General features: G+C 43.3%; 1 protein-coding gene across 1 annotated transcript in view; it reads right to left on the reverse strand.

Annotated features, from left to right (window-relative positions):
• LOC146862127 (thioredoxin-like) overlaps window positions 1-22,453 on the reverse strand; it is a 64,869-nt gene that overhangs the window by 16,274 nt on the left and 26,142 nt on the right. Inside the window, exon 2 of the mRNA XM_085641317.1 lies at window positions 11,333-11,437. Coding sequence (XP_085497443.1) covers window positions 11,333-11,437 — 105 coding nt within the window. The remainder of the gene's footprint in view (window positions 1-11,332; window positions 11,438-22,453) is intronic.

A 22,453-nucleotide genomic window follows, 5' to 3' on the forward strand; every position in this document is an offset into this window, starting at 1 on the left:
GCATGATTGATTCCTAAGTCCAGTCCACGCTTTCCCGTCTCAACACAGGATGGGTGTGGTCATTGAAGCTTGCTGGCCACACCTCACCCTGTGCAGAGATAGTAAAGGGTGGAGTAACTACTGCTAAGTGGCATGCAGACTTGTCCGGGCTTGGAGGCAAAACGCCCATGGCTGTTTTTAATCAGCGCTCTAGGTGAAGGTGGAGAAATGAAATGGACGTCACAACGCTGTGAGAAAAGACAAGGGCTGTGCATGGGTAAACCAGGCACATGCTCATGCAAGCGCAGAAAGCCTTGTAAAAGTGCCCAAAAAATCCTAGGGGCTTATTTACAAGCCCCTTGCGCCACTTTTGTGTCACTGTTCCCTTGTTAAAAGTGATGCAAAAGTGGCGCAAGGGGCTTGTTAATAGGGCCCCTACTTTTTAGACCTTCATTTTAATTTTGTCTATTGAAACAAGCTTTTATATTAGGAAGCCATAAAAGGAGTGGGGACGCAGCCCCAGCAGCCTTATACAGGAGTTGCTGCTGGTAATAAGTCCTTGCTGGAACCGAGAATCTTCTACACGCCCGGTTATTTTCACCTGCGGTAGAAACGACTAGGCAACAGGGGCGTAACACAGGCCCCCGCGCTGCGGGGGGCCCCCTCGGCACTGCACTCTGGCCAGAGAGCTCCTGATTGAGCCTGAAGGGGGCCCATCTTCGTACCGTGCAGGGAGGCCCCCTCAATTTTCGTAACGCCAGTTCTAGGCAAGAAGAAGCCCCAGGGAATATAGGCGAAATGGGAGTGAATGCAGAGGAAACCTTGACGTGGGAAAAGAGATAACTGGCTCACTGGATTTTAGTCCCAAAGTGGCCCAGAATGGATTAAGAGAAGCAAACCAGCATTCCTCCTTAGTCATGAAAATGTTAGCCTGGACAACATCATCCATGTTGAATATGATGTCAATACTGCAAAAACATTGCATGGTATCTTTGAAGTGATGGTGCAGAATAATTATATCTGAAACTTTCAGGAGATGCTGTTGCAAGGTATTGCAGGTGAATTAAGAAAAATAAATGAATGGATGTCCACTCTAGTGCGACCAGTGGAGGGAAATCTGAAAACTAAGCCACAGGAAGAGTAAGAGGCATGGGTGGAATTTCAAAAGAGGGTACCCAGAAGAATATTTTTCCAGATTTCCAATGCTAATCAAAATGAGGGGATACCCCAATATGTATAAAAGATATATGTCAGGCTCAAATAGGTCAAATAGAGCTTTTGTGAGAAATCTAAGAAAAAAGGGAAAGAGAGTGACATAAGTGGAAAATTGAGATAAAACAGGCTCCAACAAAGAAAAGGAGAGGAAAGGGGGAGAATAGCTGGGACTAGGGTAGGAGAGGGGGCTCAGAGCTCGTACAATGGCCTAGGCCAACATACAGAGGCTACGAAAGAGTAAAAGGAAGTACAGAGCAGGGCCAGACTGGCCATAGTGGGCAACGGGCATTTCCCTGGTGGGCCGCCAGGGTGGGGGCCGGTTGTGGTGCCCTGGGGGGCCATTTTTGTTACAGGGACGTTTTTGCAGCATAGATGCAATATTGGCCTCTGTAACAAAATAGGCTTAACCCAGCCCTGGCAAACAGCTCGGCCGCATCCCCAGGGGCCAGCCGAGCACTTTGCCAGGGCCGGTTTTGGATCCCAGTCCGACCCTGGTGCAGAGATAGTAATAGTAAAAACGTTGGGAGAGAATGGTGATCGTGATAAATAGATCACAAATATTGTATTCCCTTTCAAAATGCCCAAGTCTAAAAGCAATATCTCAAAAGATATACAGCAAGTTGGATTTACCAGCAATAAAGGAGGGAAAGAAATACCAAAGGCACTGCTTTTCTCAGAAATTGTTAAAGATGAGTTTGGAAAAGCAGAGAACGAGATTTTGAAAGAAGGTATTATGTTAGTACCGGAAAGGGAAATTGCAAATGAGGCACAAAAAGTAAAACCTTCCTAAATAATCATGCGGGTCTGGGGAATTATCAAGTAAGGTTATGCCGCCAATAACCATGGGTGTTAGACTGGTGGAGAGTAGCTGTAGAGGATCACGAAGGGTGACCATTCCTCCAGATAGTCTAAACGAGTGCAGGAGTGTATTTGAGGAGAGGAATCAATATGCGTGCTTAGCATCTCCTGTTGCTAGAGAATCTGGGGCTTTGAGCGATCTAGATGAGGATAGAATTAGTTTGCACAGCCTGATAATTCAATCATGGAATGTTTGTGGTTTGAGCAGAATGTTAAGTTTAGAAATCTTTAATGAAATAACAGAAGTCTATGAGATTTTATGTCTACAGTAAACATGGCTGTGCGATGAACTACTTGTTATAAATCGATTCATGTAGGTGTATAAAAAAGCTAACAAGGGAAGCTGGGGTCAGCCTCGGGAGGACTCTTAACACTAATCTCCCCAAAAATGTTTTAAAATGTGACAAATGCTAAAAGTGAGAAGCCTTTGGATTGTGGCTTGTAGGGTGCATCTATGTAAAATGGTCAATCAGTGGAGAAGTATGGTGATACTTAATGTGTATTTCCAAGTAGGCAATATGGAAGATTATGGAGTGGAACTGCCTGTGTTTCTGGTGGATTTTAACCACAAATAGGATCCAGAAAGTTGAGACTCATTGTATAAAGATATTTTATCAGCGAATAACTTTAAATCTGTATGTTTCCCAATAGGGACATGTAATGCAGCACTGGTCAAATTCCTGGGCTGTATTGGGATGCTCAGCCTAAATGGACATATCCATCCAGATCATCCAGCTAGGCAGACTTTTACAAATGGGAATCAAATGTGTTCCATTGACTATATTTTTACACGCACTTGGCTCTTTTATGAGGTTGAACATTTTATGATGAAACAGATGTGTGGAAGTGAACATTACCCCATGCATCTTGAAATAAATGCATAAGATTTTATGATTAGAGAGAAGATCCTCTCGTTACAGGTAGATTTCCCTAGACGGCTTACAACGAGGGATACAGAAAGATATCTGCTAGGGTTTAGAAACAGTAAAAAATGGACCAGATGTTACTAAGAGAAGGAAAAATGTGGTTTGACGGATTGTAGAGCATTGGAAAGCCTTGAAAAGACAAATAAGAAAATGGGAGAGAACTCTTATTAAGTATGATTATGAGATCCATACCATTCTCCTCGTTACTAAAAGGAGGTACACAATTCTGATAAATAGTAAGAAAAGGGTTTATAGCGAGAATTGTTGGAAACAACTTTCGAAAGCAACTGAAGCAAAACATTTTTTTAAAGTTCCAGGAATTTGGGCAACGTGGATCAGGGAGAGAGGCAGGAAACATCTGCTATATTGTGGAAAAAGCGGTATGTGTGACATACTTGGCCGAAATGTATGGTATAGGAAAGGGGAAAGAGCTGGGGAGGAAAGATTTAATATAGAACCAATATGTTGGCGTTGTTCTCTGTAAAGAATATTAAGGATACCATTCTATCATTAAAACAAACAAGAGCAGGTCCAGATAATTTACCCGCCATTATAATCAAAACAAATGCGCATTGGTGGGCGAGTTTTCATTATTTAGTGTCTCAAAAAATATTGTTATCTGGTCTGTTCCAGAAAACTGAAAGGACACAATTATAAGACCCATTTTTAAAAATGGGAGGAGGGTGAAGTAGAGACCCCTGTAGTCACACTCTACGAAAAAAAAATGAAATTTCACATTAAAAGAGAAGCCTCCCGGTAACTATCACTCACTATCACGGGCCCCCACGTAGATTTAGAAGTGCCACCCTGTCTCCAGATGTAGGCCCGCTCTACATCAAACAAAGTTTTTAGAGAGTGAGGACTGCCAATGATGAAGCTTGACACCTGGTGGTGTGTGAGGACAGTCCTTCACTTTTTGTGAGATGCCAGGCATTCCACTTCACACTCTAGAAACTCAGGGTAGCTTCTTTTGTGTACACATATCAGTATGGAGGTCAACTCACCTTAAATAACCTGTGCCTCTAGTTCCCTCCCCTGGGAGTGACCAGGGATCTTGTGTTGCATGATTTGTTTCGCTGATAGCTGTGGGAACACATTAGGGGTATTTTTCAATCTGAATAAGTGGCATTACCAGCCAAACATCAGGGTATCTTGAATACAAGGGATATTTACCCAACAAAATAAAAAATCTGCCGTACTGGTGTGAAACGTCTTTTACCTCATCACCAACTATGCAATCAAATAATGAACTCACATTTGACAAAGCAACAATAGCGGAAATACTGTAGGCACCATCTCTGCTGGCAGAAACAGTGGTAGCCCAGACGGTTAAAAACTCAGATGAATGGAATGCCCTTTCAGCGAATAAGAAAGAACAGATCCGAACAGCTTTACATGGGGCATTCATGACAGAACACCTCCGGAAGAACACAGCACCCAGAGGCCTAATTGTTACCAATGAATCAAGACTTTTTGTGAACAACAAAGAATTTTGAACAAACTGATCGTGTATCGCATGGAAATGCACCAAAGACTGGTTGGTGTTAATAATCAACACAGCAAGAAAACTAGATGATGCACTACTTGTGGAAATTCAGCAGAGTGAGTGCAGACTAAAGACAACTGTGCATATTTCCGTCTTCAAAAAGAAACTCGAGGAAATCAACAAGGACCAGTCCCAGTACAAGGATTACCTTACACAGTCTAAACTCACTAAACTCAAAAAGGATGTCCAAAAATGTAGTCATGAAACAACGTATCCATATATCACAGATGAGCATTACGATAAATTTCAACTACAAACCACTGGAAGGAGGCAGCAGAGATTCAGACCGACCCCGCAGGACTGGACCTCAGCTCCGGGAAAGAAAGGAGTGGCAGTGACAGTAGTGGTGACGAAGGCATGAGATGCCCACAGGTACAACACTTTCCGAACTATCAACAACAACCGATGCGTTCACTTATGCACCCATATGGCTATTGGCAACAACCCTGTTATCCACCTGGGTTCCCATTCCAACAAGGCCCCCAGCCTTTTTTATACAGGAGCAGGGGCAGGGAAAGAGGAAGGCAAAAACAAGCAAGACAACAAACAAGAGTTCACTGGGAAGAATGAGCACCCAACATAGTGGTCACACGGAGCAAGGGGGAGACCAGGGACTGACCACGAGCAGAGACCCAGCAACATAGTAAACCTAAGTAGCCACACCCCCACTCCGGAAGAAGACTGTCCTTTCCAAAGGGTTAGGATTTGTGCCTACACCTAGGAATGACCTTTTTGCCCTTCACATCGAACTTTCCCATTTCTTCAGGAAGATGAAATTGGAAAGTTTCTTTGGAGACACGGAATCCTGTTCACAGGAAATACGAAATACAGGACTGAGAAAGAAATCCACTTTCTCACCACCTATGCAATCTATCCCTTGCCACGTGCTGGCCTTTGAACAGGTAGTACTAAAAGAGATAGATCAAATAGACTGCCTTAGTAATAAAGGATTTCAGAACCTTATGAGAGGTGAAAGAAGAGCACTTACGGATCTTAAAGAGAATGCCGAACTTGTTATTAAACCAGCTGACAAGGGTGGGGCCATTGTCATCATGGATAAAGAGATGTACCATACAGAACGCGCCCGACTGTTATCAGACGAACACAGCTACGAGGTGTACGACAGCGACCCACCACCAAGGCTCATCAGTAGAATCAAGGGATTAGTTAACGAAGGCTGAACCATTGACTGGATCACTAAACAAGAAGCGGATTTCCTGGTGTGTGAAAATCCCCGCACTCCAAGGTTCTACACCCTCTCCAAGATTCATAAAAACAGAATGCCCCCACCAGGAAGACCTATTGTGTCGGGCATAGGTTCAATTCTTGGTTTCTAAGACCAATTGTCCAAACATCTACCTCTTACCTCAGAGATACAAAGGATGTCCTCACTTTTTGTGAGATGCCAGCCATTCCACTTAACACTTTCTAAACTTCGGTCGCAGTTTGTAACTGCCATGTCGACTTGGCAAGTGCACCCACTGTCAGGCCCTCATCTTCCCGTTTTGTACATATAAGTCACCCCTAAGGGCAGCTCAAGGTACCCCTGTGGGCAGGGTGCTGTGTATGTTAAAGGTAGGACATGTACTGGCGTGTGTGACATGTCCTGGTAGTGAATTACAGTGCATTTCTTTTTTCACTATGGAAAGGTTCTCTGTTTCATAGGGTAGAATGGGACTTCTTTTATAACATCTTATAAATATAACTTTCTATTGGGACAAGATAGGAAGGTAAAGTTCAGTATGCCTGAACTAAGAATGTAAAAATGCAACTTTTAGTAAAGACGATTTTTATGTTCTGTGTTTGAAAATACCACTTTTAGAAAGTAAGTATTTTCTTTCTAAGCCATTCTATGTGCCTTTGCTGGTTTGTGTATTGACTGTTTGGCTTTAGAGTGACAGGTGTAGGGGAGGTGCATTCTCTCAGACGGCCACCAGGGATAGGGTTGATGTGGGTCCTGCCTTTCCTGAATGAGTCAGGGTTGGGTTGAATAAACCTGGGCTGCATTCAGAGTAGTGGGAGGAGTTTTCACTGACACCTGAAAAGGCTCGGTCTGCATTTGGAGTGGTGGGGGGAGATTTCCCTTACACCTGAATAGACCTTGTCTGCTTTGGAGAATGCTGTCTCCACCTCCTGCCAGGAAGCTGGGCCAGAGAGGACAGAACTGGTTTGGACTAAGCACAGACACTCCCTGCCTAGGAGAACAAAGGAATTTTGAGTATAAATATTGGGGCTCAGACCCCAGAACTTTAGAACCGTGCTGCACCATTTTTTTGTAAATATGCCCCAGGGTTTTGCGTCAAGACCAATAGGTGATTGCATGGGAACACCCATTTACCACTCATGGAATGCCCCTTGATGCAGAGTAATGCTTTCAGGCAACTTTCCAGCGCAAAACAAGTTTTTCTCTGAAAAGTAAACAAAAAAGAATTATCCACAAGGTTATGTCACTATTGTGGTGCAAACCCAGGGCAAAATGTTTGGAAATCTAAACCTAGATGTTTCGTAATGTGAGGAAGGTTCACCATCACCAGTGGAGATGAAAAGGGGGGTTTCCTCTTGCTAAAGTGGGTGTGGGTCTAAAACCTTTTCAACAAAATTGCTTTTCATGATGCATAGCTATCTAATCTATTTTAAAAAAGTTCCATAAAAATCAGACTAAGGAGATGACATACAAAACTAGATAAATAATATTCATTGTTAACTAATGTAAACAGAGTAAAAACTTTAAAACATGTTTTACCCTGCTAATCTTAGAGACATAAAATGCGTAATGACATTCTTACCTACCTTATTGAAATGAATTTTTTTACAGCAGTCGTGTTTACCACCAATGACAATAACACTACATGGATGGGAATCATTCATTGCCTTAATATAATCAGATCATTGTCACCCTGACTCAAAATGCTGCTGTTGCCTCACTGAGGACTTTCCTGTCTGAGGTGGCTCCCTGGATGGACTTCAACTGCCTGAAATTAAATGCTATAAACACGAAACATCAAAAGGTGGCTGCGTGATTTTAACATTTTTACTTTTTTGTGAAGATCATTTTTACTCAATAAACATGACCCCTGGTTATATTTTACAAATGCTCATATCACTTTTTAAAATTCATTATCATTTCACGTAAGAGAGAGATACCAACTTTAAATTATGAAATGTCCACGGGGCATATCATCAAGGACCGGCGATAATTATCGCTAAGCGCACTCAGCGCTAGGATAATTATCGCCTGCTAACATGGAATTTTATCGCTGAGATAGCGTGCTATTAGCAACGCTTATCTCAAAAGCAATAGAATTCCAAGTGCTAACTGCCAAACGTGAGATTATCGCTGGAAATCCAGTGATAATCTCACAAAGTTTGGCGATAGCTTGATGATAGGGCAAGGCATACTTAGCCATGATATCCACCTAACATAGGATATCATGGCTAAGTCAGTCTTGAAGCAGGCGTAAGGAAAGTAGCGATAACAGAGGTTATCGCTACTTTTCTTGCCGCTATGCTTCTTAGCATGGGGCTTGATAATAGGAGAAATGTCGCTAAGCGACATTTCTTCCGTTATTCTGGGGAGGAACGCCCACTTTGCATCTCATTAGAGATGCAAAGCTGGGCGTTCAGAATACAGGCACTAATGCAAGGTTTCACGCGATAGCGTGACCTTGCTGATTAGGCGATAAAATTATCGCCGCTTTTCGTCCGAAAACGGACGCAAAAGCGGCGATAATTTTTTAACACCTCGTTGTTGATATGCCCCCACATTTTTAAAAAACTTTGTGTTCATTGTGACAAACAAATCTTAAAGCATCAACAAAAAAACAAGAAAAAACATGTGATATTCAATGTTCAACCAGTAATACAATTGGGGAGCCAGAGCGATAAATTAACAACAGACGCTCTCGGTGTAGAGTATGGGTGTCCAAGCTATCTAATATGGATTTCATGAAATTGTTTTTCGTTTTCACTGAAACTTAATTTTTTGTCCTCCATAATGATCTACGTTCTGGAAGTACACCCCATTGGTCGTGGTCTATGCATTTCAAACCCTAATACCTTTATGGGTTCTCCTCAGGACAAGGGCTAGGTGATTTCTTGAAGAGCGAGGAAAATATTTTTATGTAGGAAAGTCACTGCTTCTTTGGTTTGAGAAGAGTAAGAATAATTTAGCTTCAAGATGGAACTAAATTCCTCTTTTGTGACTAGTTTGAATCTGTGGTAAATCCGCAGTGTCCGAAGGGCTGCCAGTGCCCGCTTGGGACACCAACAAATCCAGTCCCATAAAGTGCAGCTTCACCATGGCCCCTGCGTCTTTACACTGCGAACCTTTGAAATTAAATGCTGGCACAATTGAGGTCCTTATTCTGGGGGGATCAGGTTTCTATCTGGACTCCCGACTGGTGGCCGCCATTGGTTGGCTCCCTTCTGGAGCCGAAGCCCATTGTCAAGAACTGTGGCATCCTGTTTAATGTGAGCCAGACGTTTGACAGCCAGATTACGGCACTAGCCTAAAAGTGTTTTGGGATGTTAAAGTCTCTAAAAAAGAATATTGGACCTCTACCTGAAGCTGCGAGGAAAACAGTAATCCAGGGCCTTAGTCATCTCACGGCTGGATTCCTGTAATGTCCTATATTTGAGAGCCTCCCAGTCATGTCTTAGCAGGCTCTAACGCATACAGAACACCACAGCTCATCTATTATTGAACCTTACCAGATAGGCTTCGATGGGCTCTGCCCTGCAAAAAATTGCACTAGCTTTGCACTAAGAAACCATGCCTTTCAAAACCCTCTGCTACTTTTATAGCGCCTTTAATAAAGCTGGTGGTAGCTATCTCCATCACTTTATCAAATCCTACCTTCCTTCAAGGTGTTTGAGGTCCTTAGGGTCTTTGTTAGCAGTGGTTCTCACTTTAAAGAAAGTATGAATTGGGGGCAGTTCTTTTAATTTTCTTGCCTCCAAGTTGTTGAACTCTCTTCCACTGGATGACTGGAAGGCTAAGACAGAGCTTTCCTTTCGGAAAATTCTTTAAACCTCGCTCCTCAGGTAGTTCCCAGTTCTCTCTTTAAGCCTCCTGCTCACATTGGAAGTTAGACGGTGTCAGCGCTGGGACAATTCTGTTGAAGTAGCCATGCGCTTTATAAACTACTTGTTATTATTATTATTATTTGATAACAGACATTGTGGGATTTTTTCACATAGTGCTACAGGGCCCCCTTGCCTTTAATTTGGAACACCGGGGGGCACAGGTAGATTCGGGAAGTTGGCAAAAAAGGTTAGAGACCGATATGATGCAACTCAAGCTCCTTTATATAGATTTTCTTTTTTGCCACCTTGCTGTTTGCAGAATCTGTGAACAGCTCTGCATTTAGGCGTTGTATGAAGCTCACCTGGTTGGGTTCTGTCTTTCGTCCCTATACTCCATGGAATCCATCTGCATGATTTAACCTTTTGAAGTTTTCATTTTTAGTCAGATCAGAACTGGTTGAACATAAGAGTATGACTGGTGTTTTTAAGGGCGATGACATTTTTGTACTATTATGAATTGTGAGTTGTAGTCAGAACCTTGAATTTGAGTCTAAACCTCAGTGGGAGTGCAAGGACTTCACAAGGCAGGTTTCACCTGATCTTCTTTCTGGCGAATCAGAATCATTGTCACAGAAAGCAAGTAGATAAGTGGCTTTATCAAAGGAATATCAATATGTGTGCCTGAACTACACGTTGGGCTTCATTACGATGGCCGTCGTAAAATGCTGTTTACCATTGCGGCTTGAGCAGCCACCCAGGAAAAAGGCTGCTGCACAATCTGCAATTGTAAAGAGCATTTTCCAAACATCCATGCACCGTGTGCCTTGCATCATGTGGTGCCTGACACACGGTACATGGATGTTCGTGAGGGCACCACAGGTGCCCCCAGGGCCACATAGAAGAGGCCGACTGGGGACGAGGACCCTGCTAGGGGCCCACAAAGTCTTTTCCGACAGCCTTTCCATGGTGTTTGGACCGCTCTGGAAAGGCTGGCGGAAAGGGACATCATAATCCCTACTGCAGTGACTGCACAGGCACTGTCTTCATTGTGGGGATTACAATCCAACCGACGCCCCGACGAGATCCTTCAGCCTGTCTGAAGCGTCGGTCTGTCCCTCCGACCACTGCGGTCCAACCGACCGGATCATAAGGCAGCGGTCGGACCGTTATGCTGGATGTCGTGGGGCTCGGGGACGGTCCCATCAACATCATAATCAGGCTCTCAGAGTTATCCCATGGTGCCATTCAACAAGCCAGTGGGAAGACTTCGCTATGTGGGGCAGTGACTATACTCCTACTAAACATATCTTGTTGATTGTTTTTCAGATCTTTAAATGCTGTCATTGGTCTTTTCTTTCGCATTATTGCTGTCGCTGTGCCTTCACTTTATAGTTTACATCTCTTTTAAGCACAAAATGCCAAAGCTCCCACGAGAGCCGAGAGCTCAGGTGCATCAAGGTACACCCACCATAAATATTCTTATAAGTTTTGGTCCTGTTGCTCCTCAGACATAGGAAACCTATTTTATACAGCATGTGATTGTTTGTCAGCGCCTCGGATCCCAGTTTCAGTGAAAAAACGCGGCATTCTGACAGAAATATTACAATTCATGGGTTATTCTCGGATCGATTTCACAACAAAAAGAAGCTCTCTGAACTATGACCAAAAAAATGCAACAGTTTGTACGAACTTTATTCCACAGGGAAATGAAACTACTGACATGCTCTTAAACTTCGAAAGCCAGCCTGTCATAGACAAGCCATAAAATGGTGTTTGTACTTACTTGAATTAATCTGTCTGTCCCCTTGCACAGTCCGCATTTCGGAGAGGAGTAGTTTACGAATACAAGCTTTCTACCTGCACTTTTCAACGCAGAATCCAACTCGCCCTAAGAAAATAGAGAATTGCAGATTTGAGACACACTGAAGAGATTTCGACTGTTGATTTCATTGCAGCACCTATGATAGGCAATTATTTAAGGTAAAACAACTATTATATGTTTTTCATGCAGACAAAAAAAAATATATAGCCATATATTGCAGAGTTCTTGGATACAGCGACCTATAGACATAAAGCTTCAAACAGTAGTTTGTCATACTATTAAATACATACCTTACATATTGAGGTAACTTTAGGATTTGAGATGCATACTGATGTATGAAAATTGGAAAGTTTTGTGATCAATCATGTAATCCCAAAGCGTAATTGCCCTTCACAGCTATTTTATCGCATTCAAGCAAACAAATAGCTTTCATATTTTTTTCTTGGCATGATCAAATAGAAGTGGCCAACATGTTTCTTCCTTTCACATATTGCACTTCTTCAGGTCAAGTGTACTGAATAGATCCTGCTAGTAAGTATAGGCTTTCCAAAATAACTCATATACTTGTTTTACCATCATATTTTCCCGTGATGGGCATTAAAACTAAAAAGTCTCTCTATACCTATTTTACATACTCCTTCCTGCTACAATTATATACAATATAAACTATGATGTCATAAACGGTGCAGAGACCAGAGCAAAGGGGTAAAAGTGCATAGTAACCTATCAATATTATAAATACCCTATTTTTCACTATTTTCTATCTGTTATATAGAACCACAGAGTACACAATTATTATCTGACTAAAAAAAATGTCGACTTTTCAATATTTCTCACATCATGGGAGTGCATCATTGTTTGTCCTAATTCCTCATGGTTTTTGACTTTTTGTCAAGTATATTTTCTCTAAACCAAAAAGCTGTTGTATAATCAGTCTCTACCAGACTGCTAGATTACACAAAACACCTTCTTTCAATGGTTTTCTAATCAATTTTATTAATATACTGATGTCCTCCTATGGTTAAAAAAATGACAAATATAAGTGAATGATGACTTCCAAAACACTGCCATATTTCCTACAGCGCGCAAAAACTCCATTGCTTTGCCCAAATTGGAATACATCATCATTTATGCGTTCTAATTAATTTAATAAGTCATTCATATCGGCACAGCCACTTTCTGGGGTTCAATTATCACTGGGAAATCATGAAATTCTGTAGCAGCACATCCTGAAAGGAGCCCGCCATCCTTCCTTTTTTATGCACCTTCATCTAGGGGCATATTATCAAGCACAGCGTTAACATTATCGCCACTTTAGCGGCAGAAAACTGCCGCTAAAGCGGCGATAATGGGCTCGATAATATGCCGCAGAGAATTCTAATAGAAGCCCATGTTGACACCAGAACATGGGCTTCTATGGGAATTCTCAAGGGCATATTATCAAGCCCTTTATCGCCGCTTTAGCGGCAGTTTTCTGACGCTAAAGCGCCGATAATTTTAATGCCGTTTCTTGATAATATGCCCCCTAGTTCTTCATTTCTCACCATCCCATGGTTTTCAGATGACCTCAAATTCACACATTTGTCGCCTTTCGGTTCTTGTGATGGTATTTAAAATCCGTCCAGCAAACCCTCTCTACAATCTTCATGGCCCCTCCGTGTTGGGGGTAGTGTAACAGCTACTCCCATCCTGTACAGCCCGACTTCACTGCAAACCGTATTTCCCCTGGGTGGCTGCTGCTTTGAGTGTTGCCGTACTGTACCAGCAGACATTTTCCTCAAAATGAGAAAATTTGTGCATAAATTTATTAGACTATCTAGGGGCAGATTTACAAGGCCCTTGCGCCACTTTTGCGCCATTTTTAAGATGAGAAAAGTGATGCAAAAGCGGCGCAAGGGGCTTGTAAATCTGCCCCCTTGTGAGTATCTCCTTGCTCCACTTTAGGTGAGGGGGGGCAAGTGTGAAGCACTGCAGCTTTTGTTACTGTGGGCTGATATTGCAGTACTGCTGCTAAACTGGCTGAACCCTTCCAGCCTCCCAGGGAAATGCCCAATACCTGGTATTGCCAGTCCAGACCTGTCCTTGCTGGAGAGAAAGCAGGCTCTTCCTTCAGTACTTAGCGCTGTTTGTGGCATTTCCACTGTCTCAAAAGGTAGGGATAAACTGCTGGCTTGGTGAGCTGCCATAATCAGGTTCATGGGTGTCAGGGCAGGTGCCAGGTATGGATGGTGTGGAAAGAAAGAAAGAACCACACCACATTACAATAGACAGTAGAAGTGGGAGGTTTTAAACGTGAACTGACAAACATTTGCCGATTAGATGCTAATTATTTGAGGTTGAATGCCAACAAAACTGAGATACTTTTGCTTGGGAAACACTCGTAAGATCGGGAAGATCACTGGTGGGATAATGAGTTAGGGTCTCCACTGAGTCCAAATCTGCTGTTAAATACTTGGGCGTTTGGTCCGACGACTCATTATCTTTCAAGTCACAAGTCAAAGTATTATCTTCTGTATGCTTCGGCACCCTGGGAAGCCTTGAAACTATTATTTGCTTCTTCCATCCTCAGGTTCGGAGAATGGCCATCCAGTCCTTTATTACTGTAACATCCTGTCTTTGGGGGCCACCAGGCATGTGGAAACAGGCTGTAGATTGTTCAGAACGTGGTGGTGGGATTATTATTCCACCTGCCTGTTGTGTCCTGCTGGACACGTTCTAGTATCTCAGCAGGCACTGGTCTTTCCAGCCACTCCCTTTAGGGCTGGACACACATGCACCTGACACCCATTCATCACAGGCGTCACGAGTGACGTGAGCCTGTTAATAAAAGGGCCCGGGTGCACATGCTCGAGGCCAGTTTCAGTAACATACTACTGTGTCCGTGTGGTCCTTATCCCAGCATGTGGGCCTAGGGCCCAAGACACGACACTGCCAAAATTCTGCTCAGACTCTCAGCTACTCTGCAAGCTGCAGTGGCTTCCGGTAGAGATACGCACCAGTTTAAGGCTTTGTGTGTGGCTCACTGGATTTTGAATAAGCAGGGCTCATCTAGTTTGTCATCCTTGCCTCAACCCTATAACCACACTAGGGCCTTAAGATCTGCAGACTCTAATTTGATGGTGATACCTCTCTTTAATTTGGCTAAGAAGAGAGGATGTTCCTTTTGATAGATGGCACCGATGTTATGGAACAATTTACCTATACACCTACAGAAAACATTCAGTCATCTCTGGTTCAGAAAGCAATTGAAGACTTGGCTGTTTGCAGCATAGCCTTTTGTTCTGTTATGTGGTGTCACAGTAATAACAGGTTAGTGCTGGGATGCCCTTCTGGGGTCTTGCATGTGCTTTACAAACTAGTATAACATAACATCACTGCCCCCTCTGATTATATTGGTATTAGCGAACTAAGAGGCACGTCACAGTTTTATGCGTACCATATATGAGGGCTAAATGTTTAGTAAACATGGAGCAAAATTATATATGCATCAAACACAAGAGGTGTCTGCACACATATTTGAAAGAGCTCTGCTGTGTGATAATGAACAAAACAGATTTGTGAAATAATGCCAATTTGGTCAAGCAGGAAAGCCTTGATGGATCCTAGGCTTTTCATTTGGTTTGTCACTGTTCAATTCAGACACTAGATGCGTATCTCCTTATGGCATTAAAGATGAGGGCTTCCGCTTTAGTTCTTGGAGATAAGTCTAGAGTGAATGTGAAAGGCAGGGCCCACATTGGAGTTTTTTTTTTATATAGCGCAAACTAGACCCGTAGGTATCAGAGCGCTTTACATGAGCACCAGTTGCATTACAGACAAACACATTCATTTTGTAAAAAAATTGGCATGGGGAGATTAAGTGATTTTCGCAGAATCACAGGATGTTGAGCATCCCTGCCAAGACTCAAACCCGGGTCCCCGGCTTCAAGTTTGACCGCCCTAGCTGTGAGGCCACATCCTCTCCACATTGTATTCTTGGCAGCTTTATATAGCGCAACACTAACCCATGAACATAAAGGTGCATCACAAAAGACACAGAGGACCAGATTTATGATAGTGCTGCGTTGCATTTGCGTCATGCAAGGTAATGCAAGGATTACTCAAAACTAAAGTCAGATTTACCAAGCAACGTAAGGCCACCTTGCATGTCCTTGCAGTGCTTGGTAAATCTGCTGTGACGCAAGTGAGCACAGGTTGCTGCCTTGTGTTACTCTGCCCCATGCAGGCATTCCATGGGTGGAGCGTGGGTGTTCCTATTCATCCAAGCATGGTTTTTGGCATACTTCCAGATTTACCATTAGTGCTAGACCAGGGAATGCATCAAAATGCTACCATTTCCCAGGGGAGACATAAAAAATATCTTTATTTCTCCTCGTTTTTCCTCTTTCTATGTGTACCGCATCATGCAGAAAAGATAGACAGAGGAAAGAGCCTCAGAGGATTGTTTTTCTGGAGGAAGGTGTGGCGCAAGTGTGCCTGCATTGGTGCAAGGCAACACATTGTGCACCAAAGCAAGGAAAGGAATGCGCCATCTAATGGTAAATTTGGCACATTTCTGCCCTATCCCTTTCTCACAGCGCAGCAAGGTGTCTTGCCCTGTTGTGTTGCATGAAAGTTTAATAAATCTAGCTCAGAGTATGTTAAATATTTTTTCACTGGCACAGGGAGATTTGCCTGGATTCAAATGATGCTGAGCCAAGGCCATTATTCAAGCCTGGCTGATCCATTGTGGACAGCTGTAGCCAATAGGCCACAATGCCTACTGTGAAAGTGTGAAGCAGAACCTTCAAAAAGAGGGTAGAGGGAGAAGAGAGATGAAACATAAAGTTTAAAGCATGGTGAAGAGATGTGGATATAAGAGGGGCAGAGCCAGAGAGAAATGTTGAAGGTGGAAGGATAGATGAAAGGTGAAAAGTAGTGCATGGATGGAAGAGGAACATATAAGAGAGGCAGAACGAACAGTAGAAATTAAGAGGTAGGGAGAGGGAAAGGTGAGAGGTTGATGTAAGAGGGCCGGACTTCCAAGAGCAGGTAAGAAGCTTGTGGAGAGAGGTAGTGGAGAGGAACATGTTAAAGGGGTAGAACCAACTAGAGAAAGTAAGAGACTGGGAAGAGAGAAGAAGTGCCATGTACTGCAGGGAGGTAAGAGGTGTTTGTAATAGGGACAGAATCCATAAGAAAGGTAAAATACATGGGAGAGAGCAGGTGTAGTGTTGAGCATGCATTAAAGGAAGAGTTGGAAGTAAGAGAAGCAGAAACAGTGAGACAAGATAAGATGCTGGGGGTGTAAAAGGTAAGAGAAGGATATAAAGGAGACAGACCAACAAAAACGTGTATTAGACTGGAGGAAGAGATGAGAGGTGAAGGGCAGTACATGGATGGGAGAGTAGATGAAAGGCTGAGTGGAGTGATGAGAGGTGAAGAGTATGGCAGAGAAGGGAGATGGATGTGGATGCAAGAGGGGCAGGACCAGTAAGAGACAGTGAGAGGCTAGGAGGAAAGATAAGGTAAAGAGTAGAGCATTGAGGAGTAAGGTGGATGCAAGAGTCGTGGAATCAGAGAAAGAAGGTAAGATACTTGGGGAGAGATGGGAAGTGAGGAGGATATAATGCAGGGCTAAGGTGGATATAGGAGAAGTGGAACCAGAACGAGTAGGTAATAGTCTGACTGAGTGATGAGTTGAAAAGCAGAGTAGGGAGTGGAAAGGTGGATGTAAATGGGCAGATTCAGCAAATAAGTAATAGTCTAGAGAAGAGCTAAAATATTTTTGAACCAGATGTGCTGCTAAGTAGGTTGAACCTTCTGAAAAACTTTGCATCTCTCCCCAACTATTTATTTCTCTATGTAAATAATGTAAAAAAATGTCTTCGTTTTGAGATGCATGTGTCATCCTTCTCAAGGGATTGATGTCTTTAACCGTCCTTGATGTGTCTGCTGAATTTCAGCCAGCTTTCTGTGTACTATATTATTCCTTGTGGCCTTTATATTAAATCTTACTTTGTTAGAATCCGGATTCGCTGGTTGGCACAGGTAGGTACTTGTGACAAGCAGGGAACCTTTCCTCTAGTCAGGGTAAGGGGGTACACTCCTAAATAACCCCTGCTCACCCTCTAGGTAGCTTGGCGTGAGCAGACATGGCTTATCTCAGGGCGTTATAGGTTAAGCATTTGTGAACACATACAGTAACCCAGTGACAACACTACAAATGGACACCACACAGGTTTTATATTAAAAATAAGGATTCTTTATCTAGAGTTACCACAAGACCATTAAACGACAAAAATATACAATACTGTTACTTTAGATGGTAGAATTTTGCTTAGTTCTCTTAAGTTCTTAAATGCGACACTTTAAGTCAATGTACCTTTTAGATGTGACACGCAGGGCAACAAAAGTGTTTCAACGATGTTGATGCGATGAAGTTTTTGGTGCAAAGAAATAAAGACGTGAAGATCTTCCAGATGTGTTACGCTTCTCCAATGTTGCGAGAAGGCTCGACTTGATGCGTCAGCTACAGCGGCGTCACCCTTTACGTGATGCGACGACAGCGGCCTTGGCAGCGGCACTCTTCACCGACGTTTGCGAGACGCTTCTGCTCGATGCGATGTTGCAGCGGTGACACCCCTTTACGCGATGCGACGACAGCAGCTCCGACGGCGGCACGCTTCTCCGTGGATGCGAGGCACTTTTCTTGATGCGGTGCAATGCGACAGCTATGATGGCTGCGATGGCGACACGCTTCTTCCTCGATGCGAGACTCTTCTCTCGATGCGGTGCGATGCATCAGCTATGATGGCTGCGATGGCGACACGCTTCTTCGGCATTGCAAGACACTTCTTGGATGATGCGAGATGCTTCCGCTCGATGCGATGCTGCAGCGGTGACACACTTTACGAGATGCGACGACAGCAGCTCCGACGGCGGCACGCTTCTCCTCCTTGAGTCGCGCTTCCAGCTCCTTGCGACACCCAGTACCTCAGAAGGCCCAACAACAGCAGCAGGCACTTCCAAAGAACTCTGGGGAGCTGGGGAGGGGGAAGTCTGTTGTTCCTGAGACTTCAGCAGGAGGCAAGCTCTATTCTAAGCCCTTGTAGATCTTTTTAAGCACAAGTTGAAATAAAGTCTTTTGTAGTCTTTCTCCTCTCCTTCAGCAGCAAGGCAACCACTGCAGGCCAATCCCCCAGGTCAGGGACAGTACTCCTCCTTACAGCTTTTCCAGTTCCTTCTCCTCAGGCAGAGGTTCTTCTTGTCAAGCAGGATCTAATTTCTTGGGAGCAGGGTCCCAATACTTATACCCCTAATTCCTTTGTTCCTCTGGGGTAGAGGGGCCTTTGCCCAGTCCAAAACAGTTCCTGAGCACTTTGTTGACATGACTCTGACTTTCTATTCAGGGTGCAGGGCAGAGACATCAGCCGCTCCACAGGAGGTGGAGCCAGCATTGTGGTGGCAGAGCACAGCCCTATTCAGAGTCCAGGTGCACTCCTCCCACCCATCTGGATGTCAATCTCTCTATTCACCACCAGGCTACCTAGCCCTACCCCTCTGGGTTTCCCAAGCCCTGTCACTCACACAAACCAGACAGGCAGATACACATCACAGCAGAGGCGGGCTGAAATTGTTAAGCAAGCAAATACCAAAAGTGGTATTTGCAAACACAGAATATTAAAATAAACTTTACTAAAATATGTATTTTAATATTCTGAGTTCAGGCATACTAAACTCGATTTTCTACCATGTTCCCTGGGTCTGTTAGGATCATAAGATGTAACAATTCCAACAGCCCATTCTGGCCTATAGGATCAGGCAGCCTGGCAATAGTGAAAACGAAAATGGCTGTAATTCACTATTAGGACATGCCACACACATCAGGCCTTGTCCTACCTTATGCTTACAATGCACCCTGCCCTTGTGCCTACCATAGGGGTGACTAATATGAAGTTAAGGGAAGGTTTAGGGACTGGGAAGTGGGTGCACTTGCCCAATCAGCATGACAGTACAGGACTGCACGCAGGTTCTGCAATGGCAGACCTTAGACACATTTTACTAGGCCGCTTCTGGGGGTGGCACAACCAGTGCTGCAAGCCCACCAGCAGCATTTGTATTTACAAGCCCTGGGCACTCCTGGTGCACTTTACTGGGTTCTGACAGTAAACCAAATAAACCAATCATGGAATCCAACCAACATATACATTTTAAGTAGGGAGCACTTGCACTGTGGCACTGATTGGCAGTGGCACAGTGCTCTGAGCAGCTAACACCAGCAAAACACATGAGGCACAGCGACAAAAAAGTGGAAGGGAGACTCACGCCAAGGTGCCAGGTCTAACATACTTCATGCGGAACCCTTTCCTGCCCATGATCCCTACCAAAGTAAAAAACAAATCTAAAAACGCTGTGTCATTACTTAGCTCAAAAACCTTCAGAAAGAGCCACAACGTCTCAGTATCTTCTGACATCTCTTTACTGAGTTTTTCTAAAAAAATCCCACTATGTTTTTAGGTAACAGGAAAAAGGCAGAAGTATATTGTGAGACCTTTATTTTGAGTTGGGGGAAATAGGTTATGGATTGAAACATTAAAAAATATGTTCTGTGACAAATAGCCCCCCAACAAACATCTGATTTCTCTGCGTGTGCAAAGTCTTCTGCTAAGTGATAATGGACAGCAGTCCACCCTGCAACACGTAAGTGCTGCAAGGCCCAGGGAAGGGGCTCAACCCAGATAGGATTCCACAGTTGACCCTTGGGCCTAAGGCTGGAGCCAGCTGGTGGGATGAGTTTTGTATTACTATGCCTCAAAACAGCTTCTGCCTTGGGCCAGGTTGGCCACTGGTACACAGCCCAAAAGGCTGCTGCAGCCTTATGATTGATGTGCACAGAGTGAGTCTGACTGTGCTCACCAAGCCAGCCAACCAATTGTCATGTGCAGAATGACAATGGGCTGGCCTGGGCAAGAACAGTATGATGTGCGCCTCCACTCACAACAAATAATCCCAAAGCTCAGGGAGTGACATTGCGGCCCAAGGCATTTTCAGAAGAAGAGTTAGAATGCAGTGAGGAGAAAAAGAGAGAGTATAGAGGAGGTGTGGGCTATGGGAGGGTGCAGCTGAGTGGTAAGGGGGCACTCCAAAGAGTACATCAATGCATATGGAGTGATTTGTCATTGAGGCTATGTGAGTTGGCAGCCAGTCGGTTCAGGGAGGCAGATCTTGCAATGTAGTTTGGAAGACTAAAAAGGGTTTGATTAGGTTGCCTTGGACATGACAGAAGTTACTTGTGGATGATGGAAATGGTCTTGCAAGAGTCTTTAATTCAATTATCTCTTTGACCAAGATGCAATGGATTTACTTAAGCACACTGGTAATTTCGTTATTAATTCTTAGGCTAAATATAAGTTGAGCAGCATGGTTTTGGACACCTATACAATTTGGCAAGTGTATTCACAGATATTAAAAATATGTGGCTCAAAATGTTTAAACTGTAAATCTCTGGGATTACTTTAGATTTATTTTGCAAGTCAAGCACCACCTCCCAAATTCTACCAATGTGATGTGTATACATTTCCTTTCCATATAGATGTAAACTGCACATAGCCTACTGTAGTAATTGGCTGTTGTTTTGTTGCTTTAATATGCTACTTGTCTTCTTAGTGAATGGCTCTCGGTGTAGTTTTTGGCAGTCTTTATTCCCTAGCTACAAACTGTTGTCCCTTTTTAGCCATCTCTTCTGTATATCTTGCAGTTATATCATCTCTTTGCACATCTTAAAATGGGGGTTGAGTGTAACTGCTGTGTTTAGCACTTAATGAGCAGGTGTGCTCCAGGCATTGGTACTTCTGCCTGCCAATATATTGGCCACCCTACCTGTGTTTTTGGCATTTGTGTTGTGCCCTCTTTAAATCTTTTGCAATTTGTGCTTTTTGTTGTTTGCTGCAGCACTTGCCGGCCTCTCACCCAATCTACCATCTATCCGTTTGTGTTAATCACACAAACATACTAAAAACCAAACGCCTTATTTTAAACTTCATTGGCATAAAGGTTGCGCTGGGTAGTCGCCTGAAGTCCCACTAAAGAGCTCTTGGACAGTTTGTCTTAGACTTTGAATCATGCACAAAACTAGAAACAAATACTTAAAATTTATAGTAATCATATTAGTTTTAGAAAGATCTGGGCCGAGCATTTCCATCCAGTTTGATTAATGTAATGCATTTCTACTTAATGCAGCCTCAAATTACTTATTCTATTTGGGTTATTATACATTTAGCCATTTAATGATATCCACAATAGATAAGTAGCTTCTTACAAAACTGCTTCAACAATACCAGAAAATGAATGATCGACTGATGTCTCTTCCTGTCATGTCGCTTCCTGTGATGCGAAATCTTAGTGGGGCCTCATGTGTTCCTGTTCTGCCGGTGCTCCACAAATCCTAGGACCGGCCCTGGTGGGTGTGAATGATTGCAGCCATACATCGGTGTACTGCTCTATTACTGTCAGATCCTCACTCATCCTACACCTACATTCTTCAATGTAACAGAAGAAAAACAGCTGAACTAAAACTCAACGTGCTGACTTTTTGTTGTATTCGTGTACATATTAGTGATATGTAAGACTCCAGGAGTGCCTTGCAGTCCACAATTACAAAAATGAAAAATTTAGATATCCACATTTCAGCGCTTAGTGAAATTTTTCCCTTTCCCTCTTTTTCAGGCCCTTCATTTTGTCTGTCCATTCAATAGTTTGGAAATATCCACAATATTCACACCTCTATCCTCTTTGGTGGCATAAGTAGCTAAGTTCCCAATGTGTCTTATCATTCCTATATAAGCTAGCTTTTTTTTCTGAACTATTTAGGTCGAGCATTCTAGACCTCTTATATATACTTTAGTATATAATTATATATGTTTGTACTTTGTGGGCTCTGTAAATCAGCCCTAGGACTTTTCTGCTTCCGCTTAGGGACTTTTTTCCTGTTCGACTGCCTCCATTTAACTTTCTCTATAGAAAACGACCAGTAGAGGTCAGTAAAATACCAGAATCACTTTAGCATTCTCTAGATTCCAGTCCATAGAAATTGTCTTCCAC

Source organism: Triturus cristatus, chromosome 2_2, assembly GCF_964204655.1.
Source record: "Triturus cristatus chromosome 2_2, aTriCri1.1, whole genome shotgun sequence".
In the NCBI taxonomy this organism is placed as follows: Eukaryota; Metazoa; Chordata; class Amphibia; order Caudata; family Salamandridae; genus Triturus; species Triturus cristatus.